Source organism: Rhinichthys klamathensis, unplaced genomic scaffold, assembly GCF_029890125.1.
Source record: "Rhinichthys klamathensis goyatoka isolate OS25496 unplaced genomic scaffold, OSU_Roscu_1.1 h1tg000040l_1, whole genome shotgun sequence".
Taxonomy (NCBI): Eukaryota; Metazoa; Chordata; class Actinopteri; order Cypriniformes; family Leuciscidae; genus Rhinichthys; species Rhinichthys klamathensis.
Genome location: NW_026606587.1, coordinates 8,790,107 through 8,805,689, shown reverse-complemented (window position 1 = coordinate 8,805,689; position 15,583 = coordinate 8,790,107). Strand labels below are relative to the sequence as shown.

Below are 15,583 nucleotides of genomic sequence, written 5' to 3'. Positions count from 1 at the left end.
AAATTTGTTGCCCTGATTCCACGCGCAATGCACGAATACACTGCAGGCTCACTCTCGCTCGTATCCAAGGTAAATCATCAACACTATTATCCCTTATGTGACCGACTGGCTACCAGCAAGACAGGAATCAGCCTAAACTACAGAAATAATTAGGCTATTGATATAATTTTGGTTGTCGACTACGCCATCTAGGGACTTGCACCCTAAAAATATATTACAAGCCACCGGCTTTTATGTACTCGAAGCACACAGGTCCGTTATCAGTGAGTAACTGGGCAGAGTCATGGGTTCTAAAAAAATACACTTTATTCAACAAACTTCAGACACATTATAAAAATCACCCCTCAATGGAGCATTATACAACATACTCAATTGCAACTGGACACACAAGAATGGAAAAAGAAAAAAAGAAATAATCAAAAAGCTGAATGTCCATAAACAGCAACGGTAAATCACCACAAGAAAAACAAATCAAAATAACACATACATTCCAAACACATTCATCAACACAACCATACAGGGCTGAGAACATCCACCTCGGGCACCCCCGGCTTGAAGTGACCTCCAAAGAAAGTAAAACAAGCTCACTCAATACTCCCACCACACCACACCACACCGGTGAAATACAGCACTCTCACGTGAACGGGAGACCCCACTACCACAGCCCTAGGACACCCGCGTAAGTGGCCCTCAGCTCCACGGATGACGATTTCCCTTGCGTAGATGAACTGCAGCTGGTGTACAGACGCCACTAAACGGCAACGCCACAGAACGCTGCAAGGATACACATTATAAGCGCACACACACCAACCCCGAACCCACATGAACGCCACTCACCTGAATAAACAACTGGCCAACCCCAGACTAGCTGCTCGTCAAGTGGTCCAACTGATTCGCATACTACCAGCCTATACCAGCGCCAACAAAGAATATTTATTGTCATATCCCCAGCAAACAGATCAAACACAAACACTTACGCATACCTTTTCTCCTGCAGCATGTCGAGCCGGAATGATAACCAACCAATAGGGCGGGTGTTACAACCAATCGCATCACCCCACTGGCACAGCCCATTTAAATACCCACTTCCTCATTTGATATACCCAATGGGTGATCTCTACGTCACCCACACACTACACTTACAAGTGTTTTATTTAACTGAATACATCACAATAAGCTAAAACGCATGCGCAGGTTACTTTACTTCCTGAACAAGTGCGCACCCGAGTCCGTGTTGCTTTCACATTCACGCGAACCGCTGCACGGTTCGGGAGCAACCGAACTCAGACCACCTCCTCCGGGTAGTCTCGGGTTCGGTACCCCAGTGCGCACCCGGGTCCGCATGAGAGCGTTCACATTAGCGATTTTTCATGCGAACCGTGCCCTGTTCCGAACTAAACTGCCAGTGTGAAAGCCCCCTTAGTTCTTTGTTCGGCGGCGTCCATGTTTAATGTGTAGTTGTTTGGTGATTCTCAGTTTTCTTTGAAGTCTCTCATATCCCGTTCATTCTACATATGGCTTGTCTTTGGATTTAGTTCCACAGCCTTGTTTGACATTTAATTTGCTTCCATTTATTTAAACTTGATGCATCATGACACATTGTGCAATTTTGACGTCAATGACTACGTTTACATGTACACCAATAATACGGTTATTTCGAATAATCAGAGAAAGCTCTTAATCGCAGTAAGATGTTTACATGACACGAGCAGAACTCTTCACTCCAGTTTACATGCAATTTTCATTATTCTGATTATTCGCTAATAAGTATGGTTATACCACATTAGATAGGCATAGGCCTACAGCAGGGGTGCCCAATCCTGCTCCTGCCGATCGACTGTCCTGCACAGTTCATCTCCAACTCTAATCAAACACACCTGCCTTTAATTTTCAAGTGATCCTAAAGACCATAATTGGTTGCTTCAGGTGTGTTTGATTAGGGTTGGAGATGAACTGTGCAGGACAGTCGATCGGCAGGACCAGGATTGGGCACCCCTGGCCTACAGTATGCATGTTACCAGCCATTGTTTTAATCTACTCACATCAAATTCACAATACATTTAATGGACGTACTGGATATAATTCACGCTGTGATGAACATTGCAATGCCGGGTATACCTACTGAGGAAGCCTCCTGAGTAATGAGTATTTTGTTTCGAACACGCTGTAAACGGTAGACCAATCACAACAGACTGGGGCATTTGGCCAATCAGAGCAGAGTAGGCTCATGGAATTGAGGGATTTAGAGAGATTGATTCATTATGACGAGTTATTTAAGAATCATTGAAAAATGTGGTGATGTGCAATGTACAGTATATTATGAGAATATGAAAGTGTTTTTTGACCTTTGATGCATGTAAACCTGTTGTAGGAGACCTAAAAAAAAAAATAGGGACCTTTAAAATAGCATAATTGGGTCACTTTAAACTTTGTAAGAAAGATTATTTTATAGGGAAACTAAAACAGTAGGCTTCACAAAAAGTACATTTTATTCTGTGATTTCCCCAGATTCTGTATCATAATATAATTTCAATTATTTTGTTAATTTAATAAAAGCACATATGATGGAGGCATTTGGTCACTTATTACAATATCTCTTATCTTGATGGCCAATAATGTACTTTTAAATGTCACAATTGCTTGCTTTGATAATAGCACAAATATGATACCATATCTTCTGCATAGAAAGCTGGTACATTAGCAGGCAATTAATTGCCTTCTTGATTGCATACAGATGCCACTTTGCTTCAGTTGTTTTAGCCAATATGGTTTAGATTTGTGTAATTAAGAAGTGAAAAGAGCTCAGGGACTGCTGCAAGAAAGACCCTGTGCCAGACCACATTTATTTCACTAACTAATAGCCAGCCTTTCTAAGCTTAAGTCCTCTACAGCTATTTTTGGTTGACATTGTTAAAGGAATTCATCCCAAAATAAAAATGCATTATTTTCATATCTTTCTAAACCCATACAGCTATTATTTTTTCGTGAAACACAAATGGAGAATTTTTTTAAAGATCCCTTAAAGGATAATTCCGGTATTTAACACTTTGAGTCTATTTTCTAGTTTGTTTTGGATGAACTAGTGGTGGACTTAGAAATGTTGACGATGGGCCCTGTCTCGACTTTTTGACTATTTTAGAATCGCCTCTGAGCACTTCAGAGTGGATGTCTATGGGCATGCTCAAACATGTCCTTAAAACAACCCTTAACGTTCATTTTCAAAACTGTGCAACTCACTGAGTGGTTAGTGGTGTCTTAGTTAACCGACGTGTGTCTGTGGAGGGAAAAGTCCGCTTTTCGCGGGTGCAAAATAGGAATGATACATGCGTCAGTGTACAAAGTCATTTGCGCCGTGTGCAAGATAGGGCCCTTTGTGTTTTTGTCCATTTTAGAGCTGTACAAAACATGCGATTCATGTGGTACAGCAATATCTAGATTATATCTAAAACTGGTTTTATTTAAGTCATAATACTATTTAATATGACTGGTTCACCATGATCACATTAGCTCCTTTCACATGGCAATCCCTGTAAATCACACAAGCAACAGTGTTCTAGCTTTTTACCGGTAACAGACCATTCACACATCAGTTCCAAAATACCGGTAAACTCTGTGATGATGTCATTAACCAGAAGTGACCTCTAAAGTTGTTGACTAATCTCTTCATTCGCCCGGATGAGGAGAAGCGCTTTAGTTTCGGCATCACTCCAATTTGAGGACATTTGTTAACAGTGCTGAATAAACGTGTCATCTGCGTCATAATTTTATGAAGGGCTCAGAGCCGTTGCTCTTTTAACGGTTTCTGATTGGCCCAAATCCGTCGTACGTGCAAAATAGCGGTAATCTTCGTTCTGCGTTCACACAGCGCATATACCTGTAATTTACTGGTATTTACTTCCCTTACTGGTAAATTGCCGGAACCAATTTACCGGTATATTTTAAAAGGTCCTGTTCACACATGATCTGTTACTAGTAATTTACCAGTAAAGACTGTATAAGGCTATTAAGTTGCATCGACTGAAGTATATTTTGGGTCAGACCAGGCAGAAATAACTAAGGTTAAGGTCAGGCAATTCTTGCAACCTTAAGCAGTCCAAAGACGACAGTGGTAAGGAAGCCCTTTGCCTCATGGAAGCAGACATGTTGAGATCACATCACCAGTCGAATATTACTAATTTTAACTTGCTAATACCATTGCAAATGCGGTCCAATTTTACATATATAATAGGGCTGGGTTTCGATTCAAATTTCAAGAATCGATTCCGATTCTCAAGATCTTGAATCGATTATCATTATTCGATTCGATCCGATCTGATCCAATCTTCGAGATTTAGATAAGTGTTTTTGAAAAAAGCATTTTTTTCCAGCTGTTACCTGAATTACAGGACTGTAGTTATGCAACATATTGATACTATTATTATAGACATTCAACTGCAAATTAGTGACTACATTAATTAACTGCAAGAGTATTGATGGTTGTAAAGAAGAACAATCCCCCTTCCAGAGTGTTGATACAACTGCTTTCACAAACTTGCACTGGTGTAGACGACAGAGGACGCAGAGGTATATCAGCAGCAGTAGACCGATTATTTAGACGCGAACCTGATGTATTATTAAAAATGACATTAAGAATTTTCCAAAAAGCTCCTACAGTTCAGATGCAAATGCACCTTTATTTTTTATTTTAATGATCAACATTTAGAACACATTTGTTCTAAGCCAGTGCAAATGTAAACAGATTGTTGGTTACTGGCTTCACAGTAAACAGACAACATTACACAGAATGTAAATAAAATTTGAACTTACAAAACCTTTAGAAAACACAAGTGTGTCACAGTTTTGTGTAAAACCTTCAAGTACTCCAGGTATAAGACATTAAATTGCCTTTAAAGTGTAGTTGTGTAAACTGATCATTTTAAACTAAAATAGTAGATAAAAATAAATAAAAACTGGAAAAGGCCTTGCCTATTAAAGTGCAAATAAAAATAAACTGGAAATTAAACTTGTCTTAACCCAGAGTGTGAACTGCCATCACTCAGGAATGGAAAGATTCTTCTGCAGGAACAGTAGCTCATTGACATGCCCAGGTGTGAGGCAACTTCTTTTGGCAGTAATGATATCACCTGCAGTTGAAAAAACCATAGACAGTAAAAGAAATGGAAGCAGCGACCCCATAGACTTCAACGGAGAAAAGTGAAGTCAAATAGAAGCACTCACTTCCTGATTGCCAAGCGCACTGCACAGACTCAAACTGAGCTTGACGACGTAGGTGTGACGTGAGCAACCTGTCTGACAGTTGTACGCAGTGGTGTAGTGCAGGGTATACGCAGGTATACGGCGTATACCCACTTCTTTTTCAGTCGGCATTGCGTATACCCACTTCTAAATCCCCTCAGATGCCCCCCAACCCACCTAGCAATATCATTTATGGGACCTGGGTATTTAGAAAACCCTACGTACGGCCCTGATATGCAAGAATACTAGTGATTCTATATGTTCTATTGTATTCATTATATTCGTCTTGCATATTCAATACTAATGCAAAACTAGTCTTACGTCACTGTTTATAACAAAGAGCGTTCATCCTTTGCTGGGACGCTTAAAAAAAATATTGGGGGCATAAATTAAGAGTATACCCACTTCTCCAGGCACCACTACATCACTGGTTGTACGTATTCTAGTAGCTGTGCCAGAGGAATCTGAATCATTCCCTTCCGAATCTTGCAGAGCCGGAGATCGTGAGTATTAGCTGTTCATGAGCTCGTAGCAGGATCAACTTTACAACTCTCTATGGGCTTCTCCCTTGACTTTATGCCTCCACGTCCCCCAGATTGTGCGTGAGCTTCTACTTCTGTCTATACGGTAATTTCTCTACTGTGCGAGAGAGTCGCGTGTTATGATGCAATCGTTAGCCTATTTTTACAAAAACTGCTTCTACGGGGCCATAACGTAAGATACAAGGTAATGGAGCTTTTTATACATTGTCGTGTTTCTTTAGAAATAAACAATGGACAAATGGAGTCTTTAAACGCCTCAGATGTAAAGTTATTCGTTGTCAAAGTGATGCCAAAATGAATGGGAGTCAATGGAATGCTAACAGCAGGTGAAGGCTTGTTAGCCAATGGCGACCCCCGGGGAGACTTCAGTTTCTGGCTGGTGGATTACCCCCTTGGAAAAAAACCCTCTCAGATGTGACGCTGGAGTTTTCAAAGCAACCGCTTAACGTTACTGACCGCAATGTTCGTTGTTTTAATGTCCTTCCACCTCGCGCGCATGTGTGAATTCAATGACGCGGCAAGTTAAAGTTCACGGGGAAAATGTAGTTGTAGTTCAAGCGTGCCGCACAAGCCCTCAAAAGTGAAGCCAAAACGTCTCGATCGCCCCCTAGTGACCGGTCCTAGTATAGGTCATAAACCCCGCCTCCCCATGTTATTCAACGGGCGTGAGACCAACTAAACAATTAAATTACACTTCACATATCCTTTTTCCAAAGATAGTTTCTGTCATTTACTGTAGTTTCTATCACGCTGATGTAATTTCAAGTGTTTGTTTTTAACCCTCTGGGGTCTGAGGTGTTTTCGGGGTCCTTGAGATGTTTTGGCATGCTCTGACATTTGTGCTTTTTTCAGTTGCTTATAAACATATTAATGGCACAGGTGAAATTACACTCTATATAGCACACACAGGGCTACCATAATATGTGAGCAACATGTATGTACAAGTTTGTATTTTTGAGAGAATATTGTTTATGCGTGGTTATTGAAAAAAATAAAAAATAAAGTTTCTAATATAAGGCCACAAATAACATACTAAATATCTGTCCACAAGACTTTTGACTAGTGGATGTTGTCGTCTAGAGTATTTGCTTCAAATTGATCTGAAAATCATTCTGCCTAATCATTCACATAAAACAATAGATTGTTTTAAATTGTGAAAAACATTTTTTTGTTTGCAAAGGCAATATGCGGATGGGCGGATCGGCCCAACCCCCTCATGAATAATTAGGCATATATATATATATATGTGTGCGTGTGTGTATATAAATATTTATTTATTTATTTATATATATATTGTCCTTGCATTCTTTCTTGTGTGACACCCCTGAATGAAAGGCTCATTAGTATATATATATATATATATATATATATACATATATATATATATATATATATATGTGTGTATATAAATATTTATTTATTTATATATATATTGTCCTTGCATTCTTTCTTGTGTGACACCCCTGAATGAAAGGCTCATTAGTATATATATATATATATATACATATATATATATATATACATATATATATATATATATATATATATATACAAACAATCAAAATATAAATGAAAGCCAAAAGCACATTTTTAGTCACACCTTTTAGCCATCCACATACCATTTTTAGCCATCCACCGCAAACCAGTCTCATTTCAAAGCCGTACGCGAAATGACCGCCAGGTGGCGCAAAGGGACATTTAGCAAAACGTAAGTGGGGCTAATGTCTATTAACAGTAGCCTAAGGATGAAATACTACAAGTTATGATAATTTCCAAATAAGCCTATACAAATTGTTGGTCATACAGATAAGATATAATCTTTTAAAACTGTAAAAGGCTAAAGTAGGCCTACACTCACAGGCTAAAAACAAAACGTTTTCTCGCTCATGTGAGAAACAGACGTTTGGATATTTCTCAGTAACAAAATTCATAGCCGAGCGGTAGAACTTACGGTTCATCATCAAGATGACACAGGTTCAAATCCCGCACATACATGGTCTGCTGTAAATTTTATATTTATTATTGCAGAGAGATTTGTCTAGCTCTAAAACTCTGTTACACCATACAGTTTTTTTTTTTATATAGGCTATATATATATATATATTTTTTTTATTCCAGGCTCTCACGCCACACCCCCGATTTCTCACGCTGAAGTGTCAAGTCAAGTCACCGGTCGGTCAAATTCCTGAAAGATATAGTTTATCTATAGATCTACCTGTTGAGCCATTCGTGATCGACTAGTTATACCGCAAATTAGTTAAAATATCCCGTAATCTATCTAGAGCGAGCGTGCATGCAAGACAGATATTGTGCTCCAAACCGTGCGCGCGCATGGCAGAGAGGTCTGTTCCCTACAACCTAGAGTTTTTAAAAACATGGTTTTAAGTAAAGTGTGATTTGCCAGGGGGGACTGGGATTTCCTTCTGGTCTAAACATCCCTACTTCTGCTGAATTATTTGAATCCCCACACCCCTCCCTCCACAGCTAATCAATGCTATAGGCTACTTCACCAATATCAAATATATAAAATAGAGATATGCAACAGGCACGTTTAAACGACAAACAATAAAATCAAACCCAGCGTTTCAGTTGTTCATTAGTTCCAGTGGCCTTAATGCATGCACGGCTTTTCAAAATTTCACAAAGCGTGTTGAGATTATTTTGAATGAAATATTGAAGTTTATAATTAAGTGTTTTGGCACACCACGCCGAGTGGCCCTATGCATTTTTCTAAAGTCGGGTTTTATTCTGGCATCGTGAGTTAGTGTTCGACAAACGCGGCGGCGCGTTCATTTAGATTAATTTATTTATCTCATTATTACAGCTAAAATAACTTAATAGGCGACTCCGTAATTTTTTGGTCATACAGAGTAGAGTAGCTTACATCGTTCAAAACTGTAAACTTGTATTCATATTAGGCTAACGACAAAAACAGTATATCTGTCCTCTCTGTCTCCGGGAACTGCGCGTCACAAAAATGAACCGAAAGCCACTTCAGCTCAGTCACGATAAGAAATCGGCTATGTCTAAAGAATTTAAATGTCTAAATATTTAGGCTAATAAATGTTATCTGATTATGTAGGCTAATCCATATGAAAACGAGAGGTAGGCCTACAGAGGATCTACTCAAACATGTAATGGAAGCGCTTCCCAATGAGAAAATGACAAGACAAGGGTGAAAATCTCGCTCTAATTAAATGTAGGCTAAATCGCCCTGAATTAAAATGTAAAAACATAATAATGTATTTGTCGAAATGTTGCGATATTGTTTCATTTAAGTTCATATTTATTCTATAAATGTTATTTAATTTAGCAGCATTACCACGAAGCACCGTGTTTCGATATTTATTTGAATACAAAATAAAATAAAAACTTAATTCACAAATTGCATGCCTGGTTGTAAGGATCCAAAGATCCCTGTAGACTTTAATATTAAGTTGAACATTTTGTTCATGACAACAAATTAACAAGCGTTTTTTCAGATTATATTTAGTTTTGCTTGGAAAAAGCTGCCCCAAACCAGTTTTATTTCATTAATTATTGAAATAATGAAATATTTAGTAATACACTTTTATGACAGAAATATCACTAGGCTACATGTAACTTAAATCATTTAATTCCTTCATTATCAACACTGTCTAGAATAGCGATTTAAGTGTGAATTGCAACTTCTCTTTGTGTTAAGTCAGCCTCAGACTCCGATAGCCTGTGGGGGGTTGGAGGGACAGTTGCTGGACAAAGGTGTTAATGTTCCTCTTTCATATGGAGAGTGTCGGATAGCCAGCCTGATGAGCAGGCAAAATTATTGTAAGGATAAATCTGTGTCCAAATGTAGGCCCCATATCTTATTAAATTATAAATATTGTAGTTTATTTATTGTAGCCTATTTTAAGTTTTTTTTCACACAAAATTTCAATTGAAGTTATTGTAAGGTGAATTCAACAAGGCATGCTGTGTCTTTGAAGCAACAATTAAAGGCTAAATAATTATCATGCATTGATCATATCATGCATGCGCAGCGAGGGAGACTAAATACATTTGTTAAAAAGAGTTCCAGCGCGAGAGAGGCAAAGAAAAACGCATGTTTTTAATTTAATTATGTTTCTTTGGACAATTTTCGTTTTGTACTGTTTTAATTGTTTAATTTAGCTGTAATTTCTTTGGCAATACAAATTTAAAATGTCGCAATAATAAGATTAGCCTAGTGTTTCTTATTTTGCATCGCAAAAGAAATAAACTCTAAACCCGATGCAACCCTGTTTTAAATAAAAAAAAACTGTCCCGACACTTTATTTAAACCTTGAAATGTTCGAACTTGGTTTCAAACTTAAGTAATTTTAGTGTTCTTTTACATTACACAATAATTTAGCAGACTAAAGACGAGCTTCTTCATTTTCATTTTCAGATGCAATCGGCTGACAATCTTCCTTCATCAGTTTATGTCCTTTGTGCAGCGGCTGTGGTTCTACAGGAATGTAGCAAATTTATGTTGTAATGATAATTAAACAAAACTCTTGACTTTAAATAAGTAAACAGTTATAAACAGTTAGCTATTTAAGCATCAAGGTGGTAAAATATAAACGCTGTAGGCCAACATCGGTTAACAACATGTATGCTACATTAAGATTCGATCTCGGGTCGATTGAAGCTCCTCGAAACTCGTGTTGTTGCCTTAACCACTGAGCTATCGTCTGTACGCTGTTTAAATTGTAAAGCCTCACTGATGTAGCCTAAATGTTTTTATTGCAATGTTTTATGTTGAAATGTTTTCATTATTTATTCAATTACATTTCAGTAGCCTAATTTCAGTATTGTGATTATAAAATTATTTTAACCACATTTCACTTGTTGAATTCTTCTGCTACCAGCTTTCAATCGCTCTGAATCAGCGCGGTGCGGCAGCAGATTACGCATTAGAGAGAATAAACCGGAATAAACGAACACTTTTCATAGTCTATGATTGTAGCGCCTCTTAGCGGTAAAAGGCAGCAAATACACCACACATTTTACCGCCGCGGTGGAACGGCTGATGTGGGCATTGTCATGGCTTGCCGACATTTGCGTTTGAATAGCGCGCGTCCTCCGTGGGCGTGTCAGATTAACGCGTAATGAAGTGTAATGAGCTGGGGAAAAAAATACTGACAGCACTCTCTTTTCATACAGATTGCATAAACTGAGAATATTTGTTTTTTATATAAATTACTTCATTTAAAAGAAGAGAATTCAAGCTTCATAAAGAAAAATCTCTCGTGCCTGTATGACAAGTAATCGCGGAGTTACAGTTAATCTTAGGACGCGTTTCAGAATGGACTTCACTGACAGAGAGAACGCAGAACTCGCATCATGTTTGTTTTTCTTTATTTGGTGAAAAGCACAACACTTTGTTTTTATTGTGAGCATCCACAAAAAAAATAGAAACTTAACAGGATCGATTGATGTATAACATTTGCCTGTATGACAAAAATCGACTGAGTTATTTGAGTCTCTTTTGCACTGATAAGAAAAAAAGCGAGCAGATCACGCCGGCGTGATTGCAGACCCCAGAGGGTTAAAATAAGTTTGTTTTTAGTTAGTTATTTGATGCTATAAAAACAGGGCTGTGACATCTTGATTGACAGCTGTGATTGACAGCTTCTCTGTGCGAAGTAGTCACTGAAGCACCAACGGACTTTTTTTCATAATGTTGACTATGTGGTTAGTAGTTGTATTACCTTATTTTAACGAGGTACTGCAATCAGCAGACATCATTGGAGAGGAATGGAGCAGACAGAGGCCACTTAAGAAAAGTGCAGGGGCGTGTGCTTGCGATCTATTCAGCAAGAGTGAGGGCGGGGCCTTGATTTCACGGCTTTACTTCCTGCTCACGACTGCGCATGTCTGGTCCCGAAAACGCAAGTGCGCAGACTCAAGTCCCAAGATGTCAGCGCCATATCGGGACATTGGCGGCTTCAGTTCTCTCCAATGGAAAAGAGCGAAGGGGCGTCATCCATCTTTTTTACAGTCTATGTTGTAGTTGCATTGAGCTTCGTGACGCACACTGGCTCACTCACTCGAGCGCGCACACACACACACTCAACGGGGCTTCACTCACGAGTCACGATCGCGCGTGCGCACATGTAGGCCTATTATTAAATCGATCCTCTGAGTTACGGATCGATCTTTAGAAATTAATATGAAAATCGATTCAGAATTGGTGAATCGATTTTTTCAACACAGCCCTAATATATAATGTGTTTTTTTTTTTTCTGATACTTTGGCAGAAGAAACCCCAGTTCTTAAGAAGGTCAATAGTGATATCTTCTGTTAGGTAGCTAGCTATAATAATTTCAAAAGTTTAATTAACATCCTTAGGGGTTAAAAATAAAATTCACCATGACATTACACGACATTACCTGTGTTGCTGTATATTCTCTGACACATGTGAACTCAAGCTTTCATATCTGGAAGTATCTGCATTCATCTATTTGTGTAGAGGCCTATACTTGACAACAATTCCAGTCTCTTACACATATAGGGCTATTTCCATTTGCAGTTTCCATTTAACTACTACTGTTTTTTTTTCTTTAACACTAAATTGTATGATGTTTTACACTCTGGTGGTTTCTGCTGAAGCAATCACTCTGGTCTTCTGCCAGTCACTCTCTCTGTGACTGCAGCACTGAGCATCCCTCCAGCTTAATTTAATTTGTTCAAGACAAGCACTGCTGCCATGGCCCCGTGTCTTTTCTTGGCCTCATCACAAGCCCTGAGCAACAGGACAGTCACTGACCCAGCCAGGACTTCCTTCAAGGTCACATGATGTTGTTTTCAGACAGAAATAACGGGGAGGGCTTTTCTGTTTTGCTTTTGTTGCAAGAGGCAAGTTTCATTAATTATAGAATTATACCATTTTATTAAATATACACAGCTTTATAAAATATTTCATTTTTGTCAGCCAATCAAGTCAAATGCAGTATATTTCTGTAATGAATTGACCAGTGTCCAAGGCATCTAATCTTTATAACATTTGTCTACATAATGTAAAAGTAAGCTAACAAAATTGTTTTAAGTAGCTTTGCATTGGGGTCCTGATCACTCTGTTGGGGATTATATTGTGATAAGCATCTTCTGACTCTACATTATATACATATTGTGCATAGAGAACCTGAGAAGCAATTTGAAAAACAACAAAAATTCTATATTAATGTAGTCACATTTATTAACCCATTTAACCATTCTCAGAATGTCCATGTTTTTGTTGTTCACACATTCACTGATGAATTTACAGTGATTAAAGAGGAATTATGAAAAGGATAGTTCCCACTGGTTGGATGAGCCATGTTTAAAACTGTTGTAAAAGGGTGATAAATACACCTCTATGAAGACACATTATGTATGAATGCAGTGAGATGCATGTTGCTTGGCAACTAAAAACATCCTCATTTTACACTAATTAACTATATGACATTGTGGAAGAATTGTTTATTCCAATAGTTATTGTTAAGAAATGTAACTATTCCTGGTGTCTTTTTCAAATTGCCATTAATCATAATAATAGTTAATCCTTTTTACCCTGTTCTGTTCTGCATAACACCCTTTAGCCATGGTAAAATCACTGTAAGGCACAGCCTCAAGTGTCTTACTGCTTTAATCGATCAACTGCACGCCACTTTAAAAAAAAAAGAAGCAATAATTCATATGTTCTCCATTAAACTGGGTCACCATAAAATGAACTTTTCTGAGCCTCAATATCAGTACCCCTGTGAAGTATAGTGTATGTGCTTAGCTTGTGCTTATATAACATTGCTGTGGATATGCATTCTATATCTCCGATCCTCATTTGTGCACATGCCCTCATCAGCCAGGCTGCTTCAGTCATTGCACAGTTTGTTCCCTAAGGTTGGCCGCCATCTGCCACTGCCGCGCATGACTAGCTGGTGACCTATAGCCAATGATAAGAATAGCCATGGTGTAGTGTGCAGCTGCAAGTTGAAGCCTAACGTCAACTGACATCCTGCTCTCTCACACAGTATTGTTGTTTGTCCATGATGAAGCTGTGGTCCAAAAAACAAACATCTATTGTCTTGTTTTAGATCTCCAAGAAATTCGCTCATGTAATAATGTAGCTAGCACTCAAAATAAACTCAAAAATAAGCATTATATTTTCACAGCATTATTAATCTGTTTATAAAAATACAATTGTGCATTGCTTGTACTTGTTAGTTCACAGTAAACTAATACAAATTTTAATTGAAAAAGATACTAGTAAATGTTGAGATTAACAATACGATTAACAAATTCTATACTAGCTCATTGGTAGTTCATGTTAACTAATGTACAGTAGACATTTGATTCATCATAATATACATTTTTTAAAGACAATTGACAATAATTACCAACAGTTAGTTCAATTCTGATTACATTTCAAACCACTTTCATCACATTTAGAACAATTATGCAAGATATTTGGTGGTGATAGATATTCAAACAAAATCAAGATATGGGGACTAACTGGATATAGCATGAGATTTTATATTGATGTTTTTACAGTTTCCGTACACCCAGTAACAATTAGGCAATGCTACATTCCAAGACAATCTTTTGACATGTTTCCACCATTAAAGTTCTCTTGTGCTTTAAATTCAAATAATTCATTGTGTAGTTGTGTATACAGTAGCTTCTGTACTTTACAATAACTCACATCTGCAAACATTCACTGCAGTTGACAGACATTCCATGCTCAAGTGGGGAAGCAAAAAATGTGGAAGTGTCTGTGTGTGTTTGTGTTCAAATATTCTGATAATGTTCTCAACACTTTAGTGGTTTTCCATGATATGTGTATGACCTTTAAAATTGAAGCGTTTCCAGCATATCACAGTATTCAACAGTATTCAACTGGGTGTAAAATGTCATTTATTTTCTTGCAGTTGGAAGGTGAAGAGGAGCAGAGACGGTTTGAAGAAGGAAAAGCACGCTACCTGCAGAACAAGGCAAAGAGACTCGCAGATAAGGAGTGTCATCAATGACTTTAACAACACAAACACCATATTGTGTTGTAGAAGAAAATTCTGGTATAATAGAGCATCAACGTACAACTTACTATATATATCAAGAACCGCTCTTATTCTAAATGCAGTTCACCTAATAGAAAGAAAAATATAGGTTTAATTGACTATTGGCTGCGTTTACCAAAGCACTTTGTCTATACTGTATGTATCTTAAGTGGATTGAAATATGTTTCATTGTAACAAGTTATTTGTGAAATCTGCATAAGTGTATTATGCACTAATAAAAGCCTAATAATGCAGCATCTGATTTGCTGTGAAATATCTATCCATAATGCTGGATTGACAGATTTGTATGATCAAATTGCTTTTAAGTTTGACAGACAGACAGATAGATCAGTAAAAAGACTTACAGTCGTTCATCTCCCTAAAATGCTGATTATAGAAACGGTTTATTCTTTAATACGACACATATCATTTTGTTAAAAAGACTACAATCAGCAGTTGGTACAAGCACTTAAATAGCACTCCGGATGTCAAGAGCACACAGTCACAAATATGCAGTTGAACCCAGGAGCGGGAGTTTTATAGGTTTGAAAATTAAACAGGTGAATACAATTAAAGGTATTGTAGGTAGGAATTTTATAAAAAAAACTTTTTTCCAAATTTGTTTAAACTTTCTGTATATATCAATGCATAATTAAAATGTAAGTACTCTGATAAAAAGAGTATAAAAATCGAGTGACTCTAGACCGTTTAATCTGCACTATACACAGCTCATTATTTCCTTCCGGGACGAAACAAAGTATTGGCTTATGCGAC

At 37.7% G+C, this 15,583-nt stretch overlaps 1 protein-coding gene across 5 annotated transcripts in view; it reads left to right on the top strand.

The window, feature by feature from the left end:
* Positions 1-15,063, top strand: part of acot7 (acyl-CoA thioesterase 7) — a 129,625-nt gene extending 114,562 nt beyond the window's left edge. For all 5 annotated transcript variants that reach the window (XM_056246763.1, XM_056246764.1, XM_056246762.1 and 2 more), the window contains one exon: positions 14,684-15,063. In XM_056246763.1, coding sequence (XP_056102738.1) covers positions 14,684-14,782 — 99 coding nt within the window. In that variant the 3' untranslated portion in view covers positions 14,783-15,063. The remainder of the gene's footprint in view (positions 1-14,683) is intronic.
* The last annotated feature ends 520 nt before the right edge of the window (positions 15,064-15,583 follow it).